We start from the raw sequence: 25,390 nt of genomic DNA, 5'->3' as shown, positions 1-25,390 counted from the left end.
CCACATCTCGAATACTGCGTACAGATGTGGTCTCCTCATCTCAAAAAAGATATACTGGCACTAGAAAAGGTTCAGAAAAGGGCAACTAAAATGATTAGGGGTTTGGAGAGGGTCCCATATGAGGAAAGATTAAAGAGGCTAGGACTCTTCAGCTTGGAAAAGAGGAGACTGGGGGGGGGATATGATAGAGGTATATAAAATCATGAGTGATGTGGAGAAAGTGGATAAGGAAAAGTTATTTACTTATTCCCATAAAAAAGGACTAGGGGTCACCAAATGAAATTAATAGGCAGCAGGTTTAAAACAAATAAAAGGAAGTTCTTCTTCACGCAGCGCACAGTCAACTTGTGGAACTCCTTACCTGAGGAGGTTGTGAAGGCTAGGACTATAACAGTGTTTAAAAGGGAACTGGATAAATTCATGGTGGTTAAGTCCATAAATGGTTATTAGCCAGGATGGGTAAGGAATGGTATCCCTAGCCTCTGTTTGTCAGAGGACAGAGATGGCAGGAGAGAGATGACTTGATCATTGCCTGTTAGGTTCACTCCCTCTGGGGCACTTGGCATTGGCCACTGTCGGTAGACAGGACACTGGGCTAGATGGACCTTTGGTCTGACCCGGTACAGCCGTTCTCATGTTCTTAGGAAGGAAAGGCATTGTGTTCAGCACAGACCAATAGGAACAGCACACAGGGATCCTTACTTATCCAAAACACTAAATAAGTTCAAGAAGTAATTCATGACTCAACTCAAGTCTCATGTTCTCCTTTATTATCCTATTTTTTTAAAATTTTATTTTAACTTTTTTTGTTAAATATACCTCTGCAGGGCACAATCACATACAATCAATACGATTGGTAAATTACACAAGCTCTATCCCAAGCATATATGCACCAATGTTAAAAAGTTATTTTTAAAAAACCAAACCGAAAAAATAAAATAAATTCCACCCAAAAAGGTGATAATGACTGCAGAATGTCTCGGGGAGACCGGTATGAGCCTAAGAAACCACAGAAAACTAGGCTTACAAATAAAAGTATTTCTGTAGAGAAATCCCACAACTGGAAACAGGTGGCTTCTAAAGTGGGAATGCATGTGGTTGTGTATGTTCTGTCTCTTAGCTGTCACAGTCCTCCCACACACACACCTAACACCCACTGCCCCATAGAGTGGAACAAAATGGGGACAGAGCTCTTCACATTACTATCACCGGTTATCAAAAGCAGAAAAATAAAAATAAAAATAAAAATCAAGCTACAGTGTAGCTGATAAGCTGACCTTCAAGGAAAGCTCCTCTTAGCACAGAGGCTGCTTACCTGGCAAGCAGAAGCCACAGGGAACGCAGAAATTCCTGACACTAGAAAAGCTAAGAGTCTCACGTTATTGGCTATTTTGTCCACATTGCAGCTGCCCACTTAGGAGAGGCTGCAAAGGAATGGCATAAAAATTACAAACAATGGAGAAGCTATGTTGCTAGGGGGGTTATTACTCCTCTCCTGACTCAAGCTGTTTTCTGCATGCAGAGAAAGCTTCTGTCACCTCTAATAAAAGCTAGAAAGGAGCTCACTGCATAGGTCCAGTTGTGGGATCTATCCAGTACACAATCTGGTTTGGATGCCAAAGACTTGTGAGTATTATCTGCCACAAATTAGTAACAACTTTAATATTACAGAGAAGCAAATGATTTTTAGTTTATACCATAAACATCAAATACACCACAGGATTTTGTTATTTAGTTACAGATACATATACATATTTCAGTATATCTAATACTTTTTCTTTTCATGGACTGCGTCTCCCTTTGGTTGTACTTTCCACAAGACAAAACTGTTTTTCTATTTTTAAATGGATACTGCTGTGTTCTCCCTTCGGCCAAAACTTCCAGAACCAGGAGGAACTGGTGAAACTTACACAACTCCAGATCGATCGGACAAAAGTGTCCAAAATCTGGTGGCTGGAGCTCAGCCTGAATGGAACATGTCTGATTTTCAGAGGTGCTGAGCATCTGTAGCTCCTACTGGACTTAGAGGTTAACTCTGTGGAAGCTGCAGGGGCTCAGTAGCACTGAAGGTCAGACCACTTATTCAGGTGGCTAAACTGTCAACATCCAAGTTTGGATATTTTGGCCACAGTGTTATAAAGTTCCACCTGCACTGGGAAGCTGTTGAGGAGGAAGTCCAGTGTACACAGAGAAAGAGCCAAGTTCTTCATGCACTCCTTCATTAGAAGATTTCAAAGAAAGCTCTACTCTCTCCGCTTATAGTGTTCAGAGTTACCATGGCATGAAACAGCTCTCACCACTTATACATTTAAATATTAATGCTCCTTTCTCCTCCAATTAAGGTCCCATCTACATCACAACAATCAACTGCTTCCAAGGATGAGGCATGATGAGAGACACAGTTAACATCTGTTTTTCACTACAGTGTAGAACCTGTGTCAGGAGACTCTGTTGGAATAAGGTCCCCCAGACCAGTTGACTTTTGACATGTAACTGAACTGGCACTTAAGCCTCTTCCCAGGATCTGCCATTTTGTGAGAAAACAAATAGTTGATGGTATCACTATTTAACAATATGGTATCAGTATTTAATTTTTATATTTCTTATTAAAGTTATGGTGAGAGCAAATCCGTTTCAATGTCATATGAACAATCTTGGCCATGTACTCACATACCGCATAGGACACAAATGTCACTTCTCAGCACCAAGACTGTGTTTAGAAGGTAGCTCAGAAGTGCTGATTAATTTTTAATCTAAACTGAGATTTCATTTAGCACAATAGGCCTTTCACCAGGTCAATGTCTGAATCACTATGCTGAACAAGACAGGGGAAGCGTTTTAGTATGTTAAAGAGATGTGTAAACTTGTGGACAGTAGCATCAATCACTGTCAATATTAGGAGGAGGGGCAGAAAGTGTACATGTTTAGAGACAAGGGGAGGAGAAGGATGTCAACATAATGGATGGTTACGTAAGGGAAGTCATGCCAGTTATTCTGCCTGCTCATGTAAACTACTCTAGGTAGTTTCCACACTCAAACAGCTTTTGCATGGATTGGTTTTCCATTTGTTAAACAGAGGAGGCTAGCTGGCAGCACTGCTATTCAATGCTCTCATTTTTAGCACTGAATTTCTTGGGCTTTTTTATTGAAGTTAAGTCAATCTTTGACTGAAGATAGCTTCTTGACAAAGTGCTCCCTCTTCAAAAAGCTGCCCTGAGGGTTGGTACTTATCACTGACCTGTGGCTGTCAGAATATTTTTAAAAGCTCCACACTTTTGTGAATGGGAACAGCAAGAAGCGGAGGATTTTCTGATTACTTTTACTGTTTAGGTGTTCCCCTCTGAATTTCAAAAGCATAATCTGCAAGAGATTTAAGTGACCCCATGGAAAGTAGTTTTAAAAAAGGCTTTACTGTATGTTAAACTCAAAAGCCCAATTCTTCTTCTTTGCACTTCAGTGAGTTTGTCACAGATATTAAATACTTGTTATCAGTAGGCAATGATGTCCTTGCATGAAGTATTTGTATTGTATTTGATTTAAAGCAACAGTATAGCTGGACAGGAGTCTTGTCAGTCTCACTGGACTTCCTTAGAAGTCAGCAAAGATTCACATTTGCAGCAAACTAGTTTTTAGAAATTTTAATTTTAAATCAGCAAAATCCAACAGGTTAATCAGCAATAATGTTTATAAACATGGCTTTTTTAACTATGTAAACTTCTAAGTGCCTTCTCTGCTACCTGTAAAATTAGCTGAGAGAGTGCATGGGAGTGGATGAAAGAAGTATGAAAGTTAGAAGACTCCGAAATATATTAGGTGCTTAAACACACCCTTTTCAAATTGTGTAACTAGATGAACTGATGCCACCATTTAACATATGTTTAAGGCTTGAGAATCATTAACTGTGCAAACTGCTACCAGGAGAATACAGTCAACTCATAAAATTCTACAAAGATTTGACTATCAAAACGGCTATCCTGGGGGAAAAAGGTGGAAAAAAAAGTAAAAGCACAAGTCTTTGGCTCTCCTTTAAAGAAAAACAGCAGTTTACCATGTTTATACAGACCCCCTGTTTGCCTACCAGTAGGGGCAATATCACATTTGTGCATCACTGAGTAATAACACCATTAGAAAAGGCAACTTCACAGAAGTTATTGGCTAAGCGAATTCATTTGAATGCTCTGTTTTGAGGCAGCAAGCTGTCACTGTTGCATGATCAGGGAGGATGATGGGCAAGCCAGAGAGGTGGACCAGAGGAAGATAATAAGGGTCAGTAGAACCGAGACAGCTGAAGAATTTGAGGTTAAAGTGGTAACAGCACTACATGTATGAAAGGTGCTCAGTTCCACAGGATTTCTATTTTGAAATGGGGCAGGGCAGCCTACAAATGGCTAGAAGATAAGCATATATAATTCTACCATTAAGATAGGGGAACTGGGGCACATGTAAAAAGGAAAAAACCCATGATACTACAGGAAAAAATGAAATTGTTTATACTCCTAGTGGGTCAATTATTTGTGTCTGACATTGTGAAGAGTAGCCTGCTGTTTGAAGTGTCTCATTTTTAGGGCTCTGTGTACATTATGGTTGAAACTCTGCTAGCAACAAGCACTCAAAGGTTTGATCTACACCAGCAAATCTACCCTACTTGCCATACAACATGATAATGCCCCAACAGTATTCCAACACTGTTCTTGCTGGAGTAGATGGGACCAAGCTAGGCTGTAGCAGTTTCATTTAACCGAAATGGTCAATGTCCTGATGTAATAGGGACAGGGATAGGACACAAATGAGTGAAGCAGTAAACATAACCTACATTCCCATGGACCAGCTATCTGTTTTAACAATCAGTCCTTGCACCTGAAGAGTGATGGGTTCTCAGCTCTGCTGGCAGGATTTCAGATACTGTCTTCGTGAAAACTTAAAGCCTTTTTCTGGTTCCCTATTTCACTAGTTTTATCACCTAAACTTCTCCAGAGAAACATAGGGAAAGTGCAAGAGCAGGAGAAAAAGGAAACAAAGCCAAAATCAATAAGGTTTGCACATATTAAACAGACTAGTTAACAAGCCAAACTACAATGTTGAGCAAACAGGGCATTCACCTGGAGAGACTGATCACAACAAGGACACTATGCACAAAAAGTACAGCACAAACGGGGGAAAAACAACATGAACGGTACTCTTTCTAATCCATAGGTTTAGGAGCATTTACCCTTGCTGACCTACATGTAGTGATCTGAACAGTTCTTACTGTAGAATTTTTCTTTCCCTAGGCTTAGAGAAAAGAGGGTCAGTTCTGAACTGGAAATGCAATTAGTTGGCACAGCAGATAATGGGCCATAATTTTTTTGCTCCCTCCAGATTTTCTTCCTACGGTGGAGGAAAATGTGCCATAGCATGCAAATTTTGTTGGTAATTTTAATTATTTTATGTAAAGATTTTTCTAGTCAAAAGAAAAAAAATCTGGCATTCTGCACTTGCCCTCCTAGATTAGAATACTGCACTAAATTATCTTGACTAAAATGAGCTTGTGTTAATATAAACACAGCAGAAAAAAAGGTTTCTTAAAAATAATGAAGTCAAAGCTGACCTGGTGGTGGTGATCTTCACTTCAGGAGTAGAGACCACAGCATGGGTACCTGAATCAGCTCACTCACCAGCATGCTGTCAAGACAACGCACTGAGCCCACCCTAACAGGGAGAAGGATGGAACAGAAATAATCTCTCAAAGTCAGCCCAGTCCTCTTGAGCTGAAAGGATGGAGGCCATGAGCAAGGAAGGGTGCAGGGTGTAAACATGTGTGAGTGGGAGAAATAGTGCAGCTGGTGAGAATCCAGGGCAGAGAAGAGTCTTCCCCACAATCAAGGAAAAAAATAAAAGCAAGCCTCAAAACTGCTCTCTTTGGCAATTCTGAGGCCAAAGTTAAGCTAAGAGTGAAATAAACGTGCACGAATGCACGAAGAGTGTGGCTGTGAGCTGAAAATGCTTTATCTTTATTCCGTGCTTCTACCTCCCAATCAGACATTTGATCAGAACAGCTGCGCTCATGTGAAAAAATTCTTAAAACATACCCAATATATATACAGATATAACTATGTATATATGTATATATATATACTTTTATATATATAAATTTTTATTTAAATAAAAAAGAAAGCTCGAATCCCAAGCCAATATGTATATCAAATCCTTGACCAGCCAGGTCTGTAGGGCATAATCAAATTCAATGTGAAATAGTATATAAATGCGGTGCCTTGACTGGGCAAATTAAATAATCGCTACTCAAAAGAGTCTTCTGTTTGGACACTCTACTGGTAGGCAATAGTGGGACTGTATCTACCTCCTCCCCCATTTTGTTTAAATTAACAGTATAATGGATGCAAAGCTTAGTCCAAGGTTCCTATGACCTCAGCAGGAGTTAAGGGTTAAGAAACAACTAAACAAGAAAAGTATTAACTCTTGCTTTTACCCAACCAAAGCAATGCAATAAATTTATTACATAACCAGTGCTTTCTGATTTAGTAGTCTAATCCAGAAAGAAAAACAAAAAGCAGGCCACACGGGCATGGAGGGAGCAACATTGAACAGACTCTTCTCCACTGAGTTTTCTATTCAGAGGGGTTCAGTTCAGTGCAGGCAGAAAGGGTCAAAATACATGCAGCAAGAGCAAATCCTCACTGATTTTTGTGCCTGTTAAGAGGAACTTCTCAGTGGAATGATACCACACAGAACTGAAAGGCTTGTGACTTCTTAAAACCGCTTCCATTCAGGTATCATCTCCACCTACTCACCTCCATTGGGAGACTGAGCAAATGACATAGGTCACAACAAAATCCTGGATTTCAAGTATTCCAAATGCTTCTGGCAGGATCACTGTTGGACCTGAAGTGGCATTTCTGGATGCAACTTTTCTCCTACAGAGAAGAAATGCTGGCTTCTGAAAGGATTCCATGCAGCAATGACAGACAAGGCTAAAGAGCAGCAGCTGAATTTCCAGTCTTTGCTGTCCAATTCTGGTATGCCTGGATCTTACCAAGCATTACTATTACTTCTACACTTGCCCGCCTCTACTTTTGCTAATTGCCAAGTTTTGTGCATGTAAACAAAAGTTCTCTTCCTCTTCCCATGAGAAGCCTTCACTGACACCACAAACAAATAAATTGCAGGCCAGAGGTGGCAGATTATAAAAGCAGAAGACACAAGCAAACTCAGTAATTAGCTATAATTGAAATAGTTTTTTTAAAAAGGGCAAATGGAAGGCCTGTTCCAAAGCTCATAGAAGTCAACAGAAGTTTCTTCACTGACTGACTTCAGTGGGCTTTGGATCGGGTCCATAACAGGTAGTCCGTGCCCTTTCTGAAGCAACCCTAGATGCTATCATGATTGGAAGAGGCTGGGCTACAAACAAATAGTCTTTTATAAAAGACTATCTTCCTATGCCCTAACAAAGGAAACTTCCATCTTTCTAAATAGAGGCTGATGAAAAAGGGTCTTTGCAAGCTAGTTTTCAGTTATTTTCCTTCCTTAAAATCTGTGTTCTTGCTCTCTTTTTACCTTCCTATTGCAAGGGATGGAAACTTTTTGGTGCCTCTGTCATGTTGCTCAGTGACAATTGCTGGCTGGCCAAGCAGCTCAGGGGCCGGACAACTAATTTCTTCAATCTCTTCTGGAAGTCTGAAACATACAGGTCTCAACTAGTTGAGGCCCTCTGTCCTTTGCTGAACTCTAATCCCAACCACAAAATACAATGTCATATCAGTTCCTAGTTAAATAAATGTAATGTGCATACACCAGACTCTTTTTGCTACTGCTTAAATAATAGCCTTGGGGATACATGCTGCAGTGGGATGGATATTATGGAATGCTTTCACTGAGCTGAAACGATTGCATCAACTGTGGCTAAAAGCCAATGGGTATAAGTAGAAAGGTAGTGTAGGTGTTGGAGAACTCCTACTTACAAGAAATTCATTTTAAAAACCTACTGATGTTTGCTGCATGTTTTCTGACACTGCAATTCATAGCCTCCCTCCATCCTATGTCCCTCATTCACCTTTAAATTCATACAAGGAGGCAGCCAACGTTGTTCTCAGGTGAAAGGGAGTGGAGGTGGTAAGGAATTATACACTGGGTATGTAATAATACCAAAGTAAAAGAAAAAACCTACTTCATTAAGATCATACAATTAATCAAACAGAGTATATATATATAATATCTTTTTTTTAAAGCCCTGTATCCAAGGCGTCCGAAGTTATTAAAATAAAGTTCATTCACAGAACAAAAACAAATTTAATCTGAATTGCTTGCAGATACTGCTAATTTTTTTTTTAATTAAAAAACGCATTAATGTGAACTATGTGCAGGGTTTGTTTCTAGTAGTGGTGTTTGTGCACATTGCCTCCGGACCTCCTGCTGCTGCTGCTTCTGCGTTTCTCTGACCACCTTTAGAGGGAAGCGTGATGGAAGCTACCAACTCCTCCTCCCCAATAGAAACTCTGGGGGGATGCTTTCCTCACTTCAGGGAGAAGAGGTGGGTGCAACTCCTGTTCTCTGGGAGTCCTGGTGGTCTCCTCCCCCCTCTGGGTCCTCTGACAGGTTCAGAGATGTGGTCTTGTTTGACAGGAGGCTGATGTTCTCTTGCGTCAAGACTGATCCATTTGGAACATCACTGGGGATGCGGAAGGAGAAAAGGAGGATAAACAGGTTTAAAAAAACTGTACAAGGCCCTGACTATTGTTGCTGCAGTGTCACAATGACCATCTGTGACAATTTCACGGGATAGATTCATGGTACAAGGCAAGCTTGTGCCGATTTACTTTTCACGAATACCTCACCAGATCAGAAAAAATAGACATTAAGGATAGTGGAAAACAAACACCACAATAAAGGAAAAACTGTACAGTTTCTATAACAGCACTCGATAGTATCCATTTTATGAAATACATATAGAATTAACTACCATTCAAATTATACATTGCATAAACTTAGTATTTAATATGCCTCCTCTGCCCAAAATCATTTCCAGATAGGGTGACCAGACGGTAAATGTGAAAAATCGGGACAGGGTGGGGGGTAATAGGTGCCCATATAAGAAAAAGACCCAAAAATCACGACTGTCCCTATAAAACCGGGACATCTAGTCACCCTCGCTGTTTCATTATTTCCACAGCGCAGATAAACTACCATTGTACTAATACTTCCCTCTAGTGGCTTCCATTTCATGACATAGACTAGGGCAGATTGTGCAGGGCTGAGAAAAGGGAAAGTGAGGACTCTACTAAAAAAAATTGTGAAGAAATCTTCATTTTATATTTTAACTGGCTAAACTACAAGAAGTTTGGCTACTTTTAAATTAATCATTGAATTTAATTTATGGTACCTCAACCACTCTGAAGGTCTCTAATTTCTCTGGACAGCTACATTATCTCTATGTTCTCTCCATTAGACTCCAACAAAGTGGTGCTATTATCAGCAATTTAGGACCCTACTGTTTTGACATTTGAGTGTCTGTTGGGATGCAAAATTTTTTAATATTTTAGTGATTTATTATTTTTTTCAGTTAGTTGTAGAGATTAGAATAACTTTTAAATTACACTGTAAAGAAAATTAAGTGTAAATACAGCACCATTACATCAGATTCAGCGCTGTCCCTCTGCTTACCCGATATGCAAAAAAATTCAAGAATCTGTAATGGCTGGTGTTTAACTTGACCACCAAGCTAACTAAAAATCTTCACTGATTTTCAACCACTGAGCTAATATCAATACTTAAATTATCTAACTGAAATTATACAGACTAGTTTTACTGACAACTGCAAAGCTTGTGCCCTTCTGTTCACAGTGCAGAGAAGCACTGTAGTCTTTTCTAGTTCAACTACATCTGAAGTAATGACCTTACTACTGTTGTAACCAATGCTTGTAGAACTCCTGAGATGTGCAGACCTATAACATTCCAGCCAACAGCATATTGTAAACGCTTTTTTGTTTATAGTGTAGATGCAGTCCTAGTTCAAGACACATACAGAGATCAATCACAACTGGAAGCTCTGTGCAGGTGCAACAGCTGAATTTTGCACAGCTTTCCAGTATCTTCATAAACATCTCCATTTCACATCTAATGTCCCCAAAATATTCCTGCTATTAAAACCAGAATAATTTGTTTTATGTGGGACTAGTTAACAATTCACACCCACACGCCCCCTCCCCCTTCATTTCATTCCTCCACTTGGCTGAAATCATCCCAAATTCACGGTAATACTATAAATTGAATAATTCCATTCTTCACTAATGTATACTCAATATAAAAATGACACAAAAGCAACAGGTATCTGATGCTCTTTGTATTCCAAAGAGACAGCCCTGACTAATTTATACTCTAAGGACCAATGGAAACTCCTGTTACCTGAACTTCTCAGCTGGAACCTTGCTTTGTGGTTCTAGTTGTCCATTTTCTGTCTGTTTATTGGTGCCCAGGTTGCTTTTCATGTCCAGTGAAGACTGGGTCTCCTTTGAAAGAAGAGGACAGAAAATATTGTTTCACATTGTACAAATTCTGTGGCTTCATTCAATGGGAACAGAAGAGAATGCCTGTAAATCTTGCACAAAGCATTGCACAAAAGCCAAGAGACAAGAAAATACAGATTCAGAAGGATCTGTCCATCCACGGAGGATACCGAATTTCCCAAAAGATAGGAATGATTCGTACACTGCGAAGCAAAGACCAAGAACTTTTACACCACAGGCTAAGTACTGAACACTGGCCCTCTCCTGAATGGAACGGCAAAATTCTTATGCATGTTACACTACAGTATGTGTTGTAATCAGCTGAAAGGGTACATTTATAACCAAAGGAAGACTTGGACAGCAATTTGATACTAAGTTTGTAGTTACCTGCCCAATTATAAAATTAATCCTACTTTTGTTTTCAAAAGGCTACAACAATGAAGTTGAATATTTTAGGCACATTAGAATTCAAATCCTGTACACAAAATACTACGAACCTAGAGGTTTTGACTAATAAAATGGTGAAAAGGAAATGACTAACACTGGTAGCAGTAATCCAGCAGAAAGCCTTACTGGCAAGGGTTAATGTGCTGTAGCCAACCAAGCAGCTATACATTCCACCTTTCCACATCCCACACCCACAGCACTCACCATGCTCAGCTCACGGGTTCTCTTCCCGATTTCCCTTTCCACCTGGTGCAGTTCCATACTCAGCTGTTCACTTGAGATCATTGCAGGCCATTTATGAGGTGGTGGCTGTGGCTGGCCCGCCAGGGTGGTCGCCTCCCTCTGCAACAGCAGCCTGTTATTAACAGCCTAAATGCATAAAGCCAAGCACATACACAACTGAGCACACAACAAACCATGCACAGAGTTGGACCAGGCTGTAATTCAGGAGCATTGCCTAGTTGCAAACCCAAGCCTTCCCTCCCCTTACATGGGTTATTATGTCATGACTTTGAAAGCACTTCCAACAATATTTCAAGGGGTCTCTCTTACATCCAGTTAAAGGTCTTTTTTTGCATTGTTTTAAAAAAAAAAAGATGTCAGTATTTAACATGCAGTTATTTTAATATTGTGACAAATTATTAACCCTAGTAAGAGGAGTTGTGCCCTGATTTTTATTTTTCATTTGCAAATGAAGCCATAATACATTCCCATGTGTAAATGTTCGTTTGTGAACTGTTTGCTCAACAAAAATTCCTGAAGTATACGCAAACCCATGTCCTTGGAATAAGAAGCAAAGGGCTTTGCTACAGTAGAGAGCACTAAATCCCTACAATACAACTAAAAGGTAGTTACAATATTACTACTTTTATAAAATTGTTTGAAGATCCTAAGATGGGAGGTTCTATGTAAGTACAGACAATGAATAGTTCTTCCCAACCCACGTGAGGAAGTGTGGAAGCACAGAGATCAAGTGACTTGCTCAAGGTCACACAGTGATTAAATGGGAAACCCAAAAAGCAGAGCACAAGACTGAGTCCCAGTTCTGTACTTTAATTGCAAGGCCATCCTTCCTTACAGTAATCACAGATTACTGATCTACAGTTAGCGAAGACACTTATCCATTACACTAAAACGTATGTGGCCAGGGCTGGTTTATACCCAAAGCTTTGACCTACCCATCTAGTACTTAAATGGGAGATGCCTCCTGGATTATAAATAACTAGTTGCATCTAGAAACAAACATGACAGCTAAAGCTCCTGTGACCTGAACAGCAGCTTTGCTCTCAAGGTTTTATAGTTAATGTTCAACATCTAACCATTTAGGATGTAAGACAATCAAGATCAATTATAGTGGTATGTGGGGAGGGAAGCCAAGTACAGGTTTTGAAACTTTCCAATACTCCTCCATTAAGGTACCAGCAAAGGCAAGCATGCACAATTAAAGTACAATTTCCCTCTTGTTCCTGAATAAGAACACAAACAAGTCACTTTTCAAGTAACTGGGAAACGTGTGCTTCTTGAAACGGTCATTGCCACTCAGACATTGTGAGTGCCATGAACACCTAATGAATGCACAATGAACTCCTGCTTTAGGAACCAAGCTCTTACTAGAGCAAAGACTTCTTAATGAACAATGATCCTTGCTGAGAGAAACCTCAATCTGACTAGAGGGGAGGTGCCTTAGAGTAGTTCTCCATTGCTTTCTGTAGGAAGAGAAGGCTTTCCCTTCCAGAAAAGGTCAACAGTACAGTAACTAAGCTTTCCTACAGCAAGAATTCCTTAATTTTCTTTCACAACTCCCTCCTACCACAAGGTCCCATAAAATGAAGTAAAGCTATTGTGGCAAGGCACCTTCCCGGTCTCTCCAGCCTCCGCTGCTTTTAGCCCTGGTGAGACAGGCTCGGGTAATTTGGTCCCCCTTGGGACACAGGGAAAGTCTGCTCCCAGTATCTTCCCCAGTTCTTTTTAAGAGTCTTTTTCTCCCTTGTGGGAGAGAGTACTGCCTCTGCTCCTGGTGAGGCTCGCTGTCTTGCTGCTCCAACACTCCTGGCAGCAGGGCTCCTTCTCTCTCTGTTCTCCCCTCCCCCCTTCCTCCCAGGGAAGGGTTTAAAAAGGTCTCAGGCAGCCCTAAGTTAGAATCAGCTGATCCTAATTAACCTCAGGTGGCTCCCCCTCAGCTGATTCCAATTGCTTCCTTGGTAACCCTTTCTCAGCTGAACCTCATTGACCCGTAGTTACCCCCCAGTTGATAGGGAGGAGGGCCTTTTGACCCTCTGGGACTGAATTCTACCCTTCCCTTGCAGCTGTCTGTCCTGAGTTTATCACATAATACTTACTGCTCATTGTTCCTTTTACAAATATAAACTTCCCATACCATCCCTCTGTGCAGAAATTACACTCATTTTAAGTAAAAATAAAAGCTCAACTTTGAAGTCTAAAGTTAAAATACTTTAACATCTATTTTGTTCAGTTTTGTGGCTTGTGCTGTTTAGGAAGAACAGGGCTACAGCACAAAGCCAAACACCACACAAAAGGGTTTAACTTCCTACAGGTAGAGTCTGATTCACTCAAAATCTGAAAAGCCAAGAGCTTTATTTGTTTACAGATTATTGGGCCCCAGAAAAGACCACGAGAGAGAAAAAGCAAGCAGACATGAACACACACACGGTATGCTCTCTTTAGACTACAAATTAAATTAAAAAAAAAAAAAAAAGTAAGAGCGAGCAAGTCCTCAGTTCCTGCTGCTAAATAGTCAAGGGTTTTTCCTATGTGCTGAAGTGCTGGGAAGTCCTGATGTCAGGTATCATGGATTTAAATTTTTGTACTATGTTCAATATGAGAGAAGAGTCTCTGGCTTCCAGTAAGCAAATCTGCTAACTCCATCTCTCTCTTGCTCTCTCATACCCCTTCCAGGGCACAGGTACCAACCTCCAGTCCTCGTAATTGTGTCTGCTGGCTGATCTGATGATTTAGTTGCTGCAGTTCCAGCCTGAGCTGCTGCTCCCTCTCAGCTGACGGCAAGGGTTTCCCGTGACTGGCCACATCTGACATGGACAATCTCTCCCTTTGAGGGGCAGGAAAGGGATTGGAAAGAAAATAACTTTACTAAGTTTGGTAAAGAAGAAACTACTATAAACAGAATAAGTACAGACAAAAAGGGTGAGCATGTGCGTGAGACAGACATTCCCACCTGTCACTGAAGCGTCCCTGAGAAGGTATGTTTTGCTGGGGTGAATATGCAGAAGCTCCCCAGCTGCCATGAGTTCCATATGGACTGTAATCTGCAAAAAGACCAGAAGGAGTTACCCAGAGAACACATGCCATGTTACAATGCTTTGAGTTACAGAACTCTCTCATATATAATCCAATAGGTTGCAAAGAATATCTGTAATAGCTGGGAAGAAAGATTAGTTTAACCACCAAAATGCTTTTTCCATAGGAATGCTATGCCTGAACTCTCTCATATACAGCATACATTCAGATGGTAAAAAAATCATCATCATTCCCCAGCTCCCTGCAAGTACAGTAATCCTTGTAGGAAAAACAGGTGGAGTAGGCTCTCTCACTGAAACACAAGGCCAACTGGCCTTTCCATCCATAATTTATTAATCAGAACCTGGTAGCATCAGGTACCATTGAAGAGTCTGATAAAACATTTCCTAAGACATCTTTTACCTGCACTATACTACCACGCTAATAAAACAAAACTATGCTAAAAGAAAAATAACCATGTGTACCCATTATACCTGAAATGTTGATAGATTTGGTGGAAGCTCCCTGTACCGCCATGGCCTGCATGGGGCCAGAACTCTGGTACATCGTTTTGGAAGTACGCGAGATGGCCCCAAACCTTGACACAGTTGGCCGGTCTCCAAATGGGATGAGGTCATCGTCCCCAGCTTCTGCTGCCCTTCTCTGTAAGTCCAACCGCTGGTCACGCATGCCTTTACTATCTATGTTCTGGACAAGAGGTAAAGAAAAATAAAATTGACCACAGCAGTAACAAAATATTTGAAGTGTCTCTTTCCTTGCTGCTTGTCTTCCAGAATGTGCCAACACCAGTATGGACAAGTCTTGCTCAGGGTGTCTGTCAGGTGGTAGCTTATCCATTATGGGCTTTTTGCACCTGGTTCCTTCCTCTCAGCATCCAGACAGGCTTCCTGTTTTTCCAGTTAAAAACTCAGAACAAGCAATGACCACACCTAGATAAGGAAGATCTACAAAGAAACTAAGATGGAGGATGGCTACTATGACAAAAAAGGAGAATCGTGGGGGATAAGAGTGAGGAGGAGAGGAGGCACAGTCTACTGGAGTGAGTGGCCCTCCTTCCAAATCTCAAAAGCAACCCTTCTGGAACTTGGCAGCTGAAGCCTCCATCAATTAATGGCCTCTCCGAATTCCATTGAAGTGGTGGCAAGGAAACAAAGGTAAGCTGCTACAGGAACTGATCCAGGGAGGGAATAGCCAGGATGCTCGCGCCTAAATGCGCAGAACCTTGAATCATGCCATTCAGAGAATTAAAAAGAAGTCACTTAGAGATGTCCTACCTACTGAGGAGGGATGTTTGGAGCCAACTGCTTTGTCCCCTGGTATCTTTGGGAGGCGCTGGATGGCTGCCCTTGAGGTTTATGAGGCACAAACTACAGTAGTAATTTGAGTAGCACCCACTCTAAAGAACTGTTTTAACAGCACTTTTAACCTTCCTATCCAGGTGTCAAAACACCACACAGTGTGTCCTCAGGCAGGTCTCTGGACTCAGAATGGGAAATTGTAAGTTCACCTTTGGGTGGCGTAGATACAAGTCCTGGAAGTAAGGCTGCCCTTGGTGGGGGGAAAGAGAATATGAGCCCCTGCTCATCCCTGTAGGATTTCTGTTCGAAAGAGATAAAGATTTCATTACGTGAGTGACCAAGTAACCCCACTCCTCTAGCATGACTCTACTATGGTTTTCCAGGAAGGAAAAAGGATCTTAGTACAGGAAGATGGTTCAGATCTGATTCTAGTTCACTCTCTTTGAGAGACTATGAGAGAAGAGAAGGATGAGGCTTTTCCTGCCCCTAGGAAAGAAATCTCTTGAATGGACAACAGAAAAAGGGGCTCAGGAGGTCACCTGAACCCAATGGTGAGATTCTTGCCAAGCTTTTTCAGTGGAAGGGTGAAAGTAGTGAGGCAGCAAAGGCCCTATTTATTTATTCAGTATATGGCTCAGATGGAGGAATTTCCTTTGTGGTGATGAAAAGTAATCCCGCCCCCCTTCCCATCCATGAGACTGGATGACACACTGAAGGTGGAGGATATCTTGTCAGCCCCCATCTGTGACTTGGTCTTTCTGGGTGGTGGAGGGAAACAGGGGAGAAACTTAGGAGACCTGCAGAACAGCTCCCAAGTTCCATAGAGGGCTGTTGAAGTAGAAAGCAATTGCTCCTGCCACTTCCCAGACCTAGCAGTGGCAATTCTGCATGGTGAGAATGTGCAGGACAAACAAAATGGACCAGCTGCCCAAAGGGGAAAGGCATTTATGATGCTTCTTACCCTTCTTTTTCTGGGACTAAACCAATTTTGCCTTTCCCTAATCCACATAGCTCCATTAAGGTCAGAAAGATGGAGAGCAACTCAGCAGTGAAGCACCAGGTGCAGCTGCTTTCAGTAAGGCAGGAGAACAACTGGGGAAACTTGCCTGCATGCAGAGGAGGAGGAGGAGGAGCTGGTCAGAAAATCCTGTCAGTCAGACAGGTGGTAGCCAGATGACAGATGAGAACTCGTTCATACTGGTAGCAGCATATCACAGAATGATGAGTTCTGAAAAGTAGTCTCATCCAGTTGTCTTTGTCCTAAGACAGGTCACCATGACATAGGACAGTGAAGGAATGAGGTGGGATATACAATAAAGGGGAGAAACGGGAATTCTTCACAAAGAACATTCCTCCACCTCCCCGACCCCCTCTCAAAAAAAGAGAGCTGGCTTCTGTTTCATTTACAGACAGTCGCAATGAAGATGAGTTACAAATACACATTTTTCAAAAAGGCAAAAATATTAAGGTTGTGTGTGACCGCTTCAAGTTTACTAAATGCAAATTTCAGCACCTTCTGAATGTTTTTCTAACTAGGGGTCATGTGGAAATGTGGTGTTATTGCAAGATCCATGCCCTATTCTTCTTCCCTTGCAATCACTGGCTCCCAATAAATGTGATACCCCAGCAGGCATCTTCCTGGCGAAATCAGTCCTGCAGAAATATAGCACCACTGAGGCTTGCCTGTTTGGGCCAGTTAATTCCTGTTCCCCTGCACCAGTACTGTGTTTTTAAATTAAATTTTTAAGAATTCTCATATCCTTTAAAGCAGAGCAATTCCAGTCAATAGCAGCTCTGGATTGTGAGAGAGAGAGAGGAATCAGAAAAATGCTGAAAAGGCACTCAGGACAGTAGCAGACTGCAGTATCATGTTACATTTGCAGCACTTCGGAGAAATATTTGAGGTGTTCTCTTGGTCCTGGACCCCAAAAAAAGACTGTCAACTGAGCTAGCCCCCAAAGCAAAAAACCAACTAAACAGTGTTAACTTGAACCATGACCATAAAAGCACCCAAAATGTTTTTAAAACCTCAGGTCTTCTTCCATCTCAGTGAAGGAAACAAAAGGTGAGCAGCTCCAACTAATTAGAACTTACTACAAATAATTTCTGGACTCCAAATTAGTGTTGAGAAATTGATGACATAACATCATAGTATCTCTCTCACTAAGTGGCTTCAAGTCGGGTAGGAGCTATTAGTTTATACTTATACCCAGAACCGAGAGGACAAACAGATAAATAGAAATGATATTGTGGCTTTGGAACAATTTCTCATTTTGAAAACAGAGCATTTTGATGCAACTGTAAAACTATCCCCAACTGTCAAATACATTTGGTCTGAGAAAGAGGCACATGCTGCAGTCTAGCTAATAAATAAAGGAGGTCCCTCACAATTTAACTTTTTTTGCATTCTTGCATCCCAACTTACCGCCATCTCTACACTCCCTGCTGCCACAACATCTTTGGGTTTTGCATCTTTGGTTCCAATGTAGGAGCCAATGGTGTCACACGACCAAGGAGAGTACTGGCTATAATCATTTCCTTTGTATTTCCCAGCTAACTTCAGGTCTTCATCCGAGTACTGTACAAAAACAAAAACCTGGTTCTGTAAGTAAAAGGCAGGAGGTGTATTGCAGGCATTGTTGACTCCTGTGACACAGTTCACTTCAAGCAAGATGCTGGCAGGTCTTCAACCAGATGTACTACAGGAAGCTGCAAACTTATATTTCATATTATTTGTGAAATTCAAATCACCTGGCTGGACTCCCAGTATTTAAAAAAATAAATAAATAAATAAAAAATTGAGATATACCTATCTCATAGAACTGGAAAGGACCTTGAAAGGTCATCGAGTCCAGCCCCCTGCCTTCACTAGCAGGACCAAGTACTGCTTTTGCCCCAGATCCCTAAGTGGCCCCCTCAAGGATTAATCTCACAACCCTGGGTTTAGCAGGCCAATGCTCAAACCACTGAGCTACCCCTCCCCTCTTGCACAGCAAGAAGAGGTGACATTTTGACCTTGATCTAGTTGAAGACTTGCCTTATTACTTAATTCTATCCATATCAGGTGTAAATAAAGCCAAGCCTAGCAATGGTATTCCGGTCATTAACAGAGACATTCAAAACAATCTAATAGCGCCGCCACACATTAAAGCAGCAAGATCGCTCTCATGGCTGTATAAATAGATAACGAAGAAGCACTGATAGATGAGAGTTCTGATGGAGAACCAAGAACATTCTTCCTCCGATGTCACCATATGGACCTCCATAACTGGAGCACAAAGGTCTCCCTAAAACGTTTAATATAAGATCCTAGGAGATTTATTATTGTTCAGTCCTGTGCTAACCTGTTAATCTACCCTTTCTTATCCTATAGGCTCATCTTAGCCTTTCAGAAGGTCATGATCAGTGAAAGAAACTCACTTCTTAACCTTGCATATTCCTTGTGGCATTACGCCCCATATTATTCATAGTAATATTATTGAGATATGGTTATGGCATATCTGATGCATTTTATGCAAGATGGGTCATAGGAGATATCATTGAAAAGGTTATGATTTACTGAATATGATTATCCTACTTGTATGCATATATCATATTGGTATCTGAAGTTAGGAATATTGTCTATACATCTATTACAAATGCGTTTACACTGGAGAATGCCCACTAGGCAGAATACACTTACTCTAGATGGATGGCTGGAAAGGACCATTAGGGAGAACAATAGGTCTTAGAAGAGGCTAATCTCCCACCCGGAGCCTTCCTGAGGATGCTACAAACATCCTTAGAGTCATGGCTGCTGTGTCCCTACAGAGGTATGAGATCAAGTCACTTGGTACTGGACTCCATCTTGGAATACCAGTGTTTTTCCACTGACTGGGCATGGGAACCAAAATGGGAGACAAAGGGTTCCCGCCATATGCAGAAGACATTTAAGGCATCATCATGGTTCTTCTCTGACTCCCTGCCCAAGAAGATTTCTGGAAACACCTGAGAAACAAAGACTGGACGAGGGGAGAAGGGCTGAACCCTTCTCCCTAGAGTGATTTCTAGCCTGTCAAAGGAATATCTGGGGTTTTAAGATGCAAGCAAGTGCAGCTTGCTCTCAAGAATCTCTGCAAACTACCTAAAACAACAATTAGGGTGACAATTTGCTGCTCATATCCAATCTCTTTAATATATTAAGCTTAGATTACCTAGCAAATAAACAAAAACACAGTCTGCTTTGATCTGTTTGCTATCCCTTACCAAACCACTTAAGATCTATCTTTTGTAGTTAATAAACTTGTTTTTGTTTTGTCTAAAACCAGTACGTGGAAATCATAACTGGGGGCAGAAAGTTATTGCATATCTTCAACACTGAGGGAGGGTGCAAATTTCATGAGCTTACACTGTGCAGTTGGAGTGGGTGCATGCCTTAGGAACTGGGAGGAGCCTTAGTTGAGTCTTCCTATGCAGAGCTGATCTCAGCATGTGTGTAGCTGCAGCTGCGTGTCCCTACCTGTATGTGCATTGGAGGGGCCTTGAGGGCCTGTCAAAGCAGTACAGTGTAAAGAAAGCCTAGGTGGGCTCAGTGGTATCCCAGTTCCAGGAGGCACCCCTGGGGGGAACCTGTCACACCCCTAAACTAATTTATGACCATATCGGCAACCCAAAAGCTTGGTTAAAAATAAGCTTACCTCCTCTGGGTGGAAGGGGTGAGTCAAAGTTGGTGACGGTGCAAAGGGAGGTGGGGAGATCACCTTCCTTTCTTCTAACTGGGCCATGATTTCCTTCCTTCGGCGATGAAGCTCATCCAGGCTGGGATGGGTTTGAGATGGAGGCGGAAGTGGGTTGTAAGTCTCCTAAAGTTTTAATAGAAACAACTTGTTGAGTAAACTTACGTAACACACAAAGCAGAGCATCACCACCCTACAAGAGGAAAAATGTAGTGAAAAAAAATAAAATATCTAACACCAGAACACAGTTCATATTGTAAGAAAGGGGGGGGAAAATCAAAACAATTCTATTTGCAAGATACTTCTCTAAACATTTGCCTGAATTTAGTGCTCATTAAAGTTGTCCTGGAGACTGCAGCCTCTTATTCACAGAGAGTTCACATGGGTGATAATGCAAGCTTCCCTAGAAATACAGAACATACACAAGCTGCCAACACTGATTAGACCCCCATTAGTGCAGTGTGTTCTAGCTTTTTTGACCCTCAACCCACGAAAGGGCCAAACATTTGTCTTGCAAACCACACTCCTTTGTGGGTGGTATGGAGTAGTTAGCTTTCAAGTGGCTGTGCACTCCAAGGTGGATAATGCCAAAGCTGTCATTCATCCTGGGGTACAGTAGCTGTACAACTCTGCAGGATATAACCGTACCTAGTTAATTAGGATATCTGGGGATATTGTATATCTTATAACAGAATTATACCACTTGAACAGATTTATCAGATCTCAGACTTGATGAAGCTACACTCTGGGTAAATTGAAAAGTTTAAAATTCATTCATGGACCAGATAATGGGATACAGAGCCCTTAATCCCCACATCACTCATTTGAATCTAGCTATGTAGCAAGTGACTGTTTTCATCAAGTGTTTATGGGCAGCAAATTTGGTCTTTCTAGTTTCCACTGGACTGATGTCCACACAAAACCATAACATATGGATACTCCAGTTGGCAATCCCAGTCAAGGGCCTAAATATAGAATGGTCATGAAAGCAGAATTCCTGGCCCATTCTGGAGGCAGTCTCTCCAGGTCAAGAGCGGGCAGTGCATGGAATTTCTCATATTACCATGTGCCCATGCTATATCTGCATTGTGTATAAAGAGAAGATGTCAGTTTCCGTCCATGTCACAATCATGTCACTACACTTGAAATCAAAGAAGATTTAAGACACTATCTTCAAATTTTATTTTGCCACAAAAGTCAGGGTTGAGCATTTCATGTGAACATATGACATTTCTTTACTTGAAATGATTTATATGGAACTATGTTCTTTCAGGAGTAACCACCACCAATGCTCAGTTTTCATCAGTCACCATCAGGAATTTTAAAATTTGGCACAAGCTGTGCATGTGTGGGGGGAAAATAAGCTTTAGTGTCTCAGGAGTCTGAGTTCGGCATTTAATTCTCCTAAAAAGTGCTTCATCTCCCGTCCTTCAGAAAGTGCCCAGTTCCCCCAAATTAAAATTCCCTTAACATTCTCTCTCTGAGAAAACTACATAAGTATATAGAAAACCGTACTCTGTGGTATGGTCTGATCGGATTGAGATGTGGACCCACAGGATAATAACCCTCCACTTGCTGGTATCTGTCTCTGGATTCAGGTACGTAGGGAGGTGCAGCTCCACGTGGAATGTCAATGGGCACAGGGCTTCCTCGGACAATCTCTTCCCGCTGGTATGGTTGGGCAGAAGGGTACACACGCCGGCTCTCATAATGTGGGTACATAGGTTGTCCCATGGGAGGATACTGCTGTGGCTGTGTGCTGTACTGCGAATTCACCAGACGATCCTGAAGGTAGGGTGGGTAATGGTCTAAGTAAGGACCACCAGGTTCAGGAGCAGATGGTGGAGGTCGGACAAAACGAGACACGCACTGTGAGGACGGAGTAGGATAGTACACACCTGAATTTATGTAACAAGGATACAAAAAGTCAGTACATGATTGGACATATCAATTCACCACAATTTATTCTTAGAAATTTCAGTCTACAACTGTCTTGAAAAGTGGCATCAGTAGGTCATTTCTTGACCACACACACACACACACCTGTCATCTTAGTGCTATAAATAATAGATTTTCATATAGGAAAAAGTCGTCATAAATCAGCCACAAGACATTTGAGAATGCACAGGTTGATCTAGAGCCCAGGGAGTGAAGTTTAAATTAACCAAACCAGCCAGTATGGCTGGAGACAAGCCACAGCAGCTGGAGATTGAGTCCAGCACAGGTGAGAAGGTGCAGCCTGCTCTCTTCAGCCTAGACCACAACTGGGCCCAAAGACTATAATTCCCCCAACTTTGCAGAAGGAACTCATTAGGTGTCCCTCCAAGTTCACATGAATGATCCTGCCAGTCAATGACTAGCACTTTTCTGGACACAAGTAGCCTGAGTAATATTTTTCAAGAAGCTTTGGAGAGAGGCGCTTAAAGAGGAGGAAATGCAGCACAGTTGGTGGCTGACCAGGGAGGAGAACAGATCTCCAGTCCCCAGCCGCTGGAGGAAAGGCTGACTGAAAGCAGGAGCTCCTCAGATGGCTGCTGCTCACTAGCCTCACCCTGAAGGAAGGGCCCAAGGCAGACTGCCCTTTTGTGCGGATTATTCTGCTGTATGTGTCTTTGAACTCAGTTGAGGGTCCATAACTCGACAAAAGCACCCCAGCAGGAAAGAGCCTTTCCACAATCATGGGATAATTGTGTGTGTTAATTGACAATGCTGGAAGGGCTGGAATATCTACGGCTAAAATGGAGGGTGGAGCCTTTTAGGACTGGAACTGGTAAGGGGAAAAAAAAACCCTGGACTTTACAGAGCAGTGTCCCATATGTAAACAAAGGGATCATTGTCAAATGGATTACTCAGATTTCCCATTTGTACATGAAGTAAAATATTATACATTTTAATTTGTTGCTCTGGGTATATTGCTTTTATTCTTCCTTCTCTTTCCCCTCACACTAATTTCTCCTTCCTTATTTCTATTTCTCCTCGGCCTGACTCATGTTCAATCATGAGAATCCTCTCTTCAAAGGAATACTTCCTTCTCTTATCCTTACCATCCCCATTATTCTCTTCCTCCTCCAGAACTGCCCTTTTGTTCTCTTTTCTAAACTATTCCTATGTCTTCCACTCCTTGTCCAAATTCATCGTTCTCTGGTGCAAACATTTCTGCAGCAGCCATGAACCTTTCATCTGAGTACCTCAAAATATTTTAACATCAATGAAGTCTTATAAATATCCTGACTGGGAAGTTACTGCTGTTCCCATTTTCCACGATACCTTGTGATCTTCACTTCATCTCATCCACTTTTTTAATGTGACAAAAGAGACTTATGATGCTGGATGAGTGCAAACTTAACAAAAAGCCAGAAGAGCGAGTTCTCATTTAATGGCACAAAATCCCCTCTGGATGTGACTGGCTGAATGCTATCACATAAGAAATTTATTACTTAGACTGAAAGAAAATTCTACCACTAAAGTACACCTTTTCTCCATGCTGGACTTCCATTTTACTATGCTGTTAGCACATCAAGCATTTATCCTTCATGCTCCCACAGGAAAACCCAAAATTGAGGAGGTTAAATAAATCACTGGTGAGTGCGGGAGCACAGGCACAGAATCAATTGGGGGGGGGGCGGGGGGGGGACGGACGACAACTGACCCCAACACTCTTACCTTGTGGATAAGGTGATGGCTCAAATGGTGGGGCAGATCCTCTAGGTTCCTGATAAAACATATTTCCTTGTTGAGCAGGATACAACTGTGACCCTCGTGGTACAATTTGGAGTTGCTTGGACGTTGTGAGCAGGTCTGTAGGTCCTCTCGGGGGCACAGGGTGGGGGTTCACTGGTAAGGCAGAAATAGAGCTCTTGGGGACAGACTCCAGCCTAAAGTAGAAGGAAGACATCAATAATGATTAGGCCACATCATACAGCTTGATGTGCTTTCAATACTGAACATGTCTAAACATTGTATGATTTCAAAGGTGTATCTTTTGATGGCTCTCACCACTTTTCCTTATAAAAAGCAGGAAGTAAAGCATCTTTTTTTTTCCCTAGGCCATTTTTAATCACTAAAGGTGCAAGGCAAGAAAATTGTTGTTTCATTTCTAGAATGGATTTACTGTCCCTTATATTTCCTCCATCACACATTTACACAAATGACACTTCGAACAATAGTTAGGAAGATCCGTACAAGTCAGGAGGGGATCCAGGGGCACTGCTGCTAAGGTGGTCGATCTTCCCTGGCTTCAGAGCAGAATCATAGCCGGAGTCGGTCCCTCGGGAGATAAGCTGCGTCCCTGTGCTGACCGTAGACACAATCCCATTCGACAAGGCAGAGGATTTTCTACTGGGCAAGTCCACTGCCCCTTCATCCGAGAGGATAGCTGCTGAAGGCAGGCCCACCTCATTTAGCTGGCCCAAGGAGGCACTCAGGGGTCTTCTGGGAACCAGGCGTTTGTTCATTTTACGAAATCTTCAGAAAAAGAAATCACACACCAAAAAATGAAACAAGAAACTAGAAGGAGTTGGGTTTCAAGATTTTTCATATAGGTGCTACAGAAAGAGCTTCAATTTTTAATTCAAGCTTCTTGAAGCTTTGCCAGAAATTTATTGCTAATATCTGGCGGACTGGAGTTTCTTGGTGCTATTTGAACAAAATGTTAGCAAAATGTTTTCTTTCAGAAGAATGAGTATGTATACTACATATTCAGAAAAGATTATGTGCCTATATTAAGATGCAAAATAAGTTGTAATGCAATATTAAGGATGGTTTTTGTTTTTTTTTAAATGACAAAGTGTTCCAGGAATTTCAGAGTTAAGATGCCCACAGTAAACTTAACTTGGTTCTCTCCTTGCATATATACACATTACAAGAATAGGGTCTTCATTTACATGGGAACAACATACATTCAGGTGTTCAAAATACTATATCTGTGCAGTTAGGGTTTTAGGAAAAGGGTCACAATAGACAGTATACAATCTAGTATATTTACACAGCATTACTGAATGAAAAAAATACAGGGGACGAAAACATTCTCTTCTATCCTACTATTTGCTTAATAGGTCACTTCACTCAGTGTTGCGTGATCACATTTTGTTTTAGAACATTTGCAATATATGCTGAGAGACCTAAGCGCATGCACAATATTCAACACATAAATTTGCAC

General features: G+C 41.5%; 1 protein-coding gene across 7 annotated transcripts in view; it reads right to left on the bottom strand.

Moving 5' to 3' along the window:
* Positions 1 to 748: 748 nt before the first annotated feature.
* RC3H1 (ring finger and CCCH-type domains 1) overlaps positions 749 to 25,390 on the bottom strand; it is a 114,595-nt gene continuing 89,953 nt past the window's right edge. For 2 of the 7 annotated variants that reach the window (XM_045027045.1, XM_045027048.1), the window contains exons 10-20: positions 24,415 to 24,696; positions 23,896 to 24,107; positions 21,748 to 22,130; positions 20,194 to 20,358; positions 17,943 to 18,119; positions 14,693 to 14,906; positions 14,137 to 14,227; positions 13,875 to 14,010; positions 11,148 to 11,312; positions 10,396 to 10,499; positions 749 to 8,662 (exon numbers count right to left, since the gene is read on the bottom strand). In XM_045027045.1, the coding sequence (XP_044882980.1) occupies positions 8,512 to 8,662; positions 10,396 to 10,499; positions 11,148 to 11,312; positions 13,875 to 14,010; positions 14,137 to 14,227; positions 14,693 to 14,906; positions 17,943 to 18,119; positions 20,194 to 20,358; positions 21,748 to 22,130; positions 23,896 to 24,107; positions 24,415 to 24,696 (2,080 nt within the window). In that variant the 3' untranslated portion in view covers positions 749 to 8,511. The remainder of the gene's footprint in view (positions 8,663 to 10,395; positions 10,500 to 11,147; positions 11,313 to 13,874; positions 14,011 to 14,136; positions 14,228 to 14,692; positions 14,907 to 17,942; positions 18,120 to 20,193; positions 20,359 to 21,747; positions 22,131 to 23,895; positions 24,108 to 24,414; positions 24,697 to 25,390) is intronic. The other 5 variants (XM_045027050.1, XM_045027047.1, XM_045027049.1 and 2 more) reach the window with 5 other exon arrangements.

This window comes from Mauremys mutica, chromosome 8 (genome assembly GCF_020497125.1).
Source record: "Mauremys mutica isolate MM-2020 ecotype Southern chromosome 8, ASM2049712v1, whole genome shotgun sequence".
Taxonomy (NCBI): Eukaryota; Metazoa; Chordata; order Testudines; family Geoemydidae; genus Mauremys; species Mauremys mutica.
This window is presented reverse-complemented; position numbering and strand designations above follow the sequence as displayed.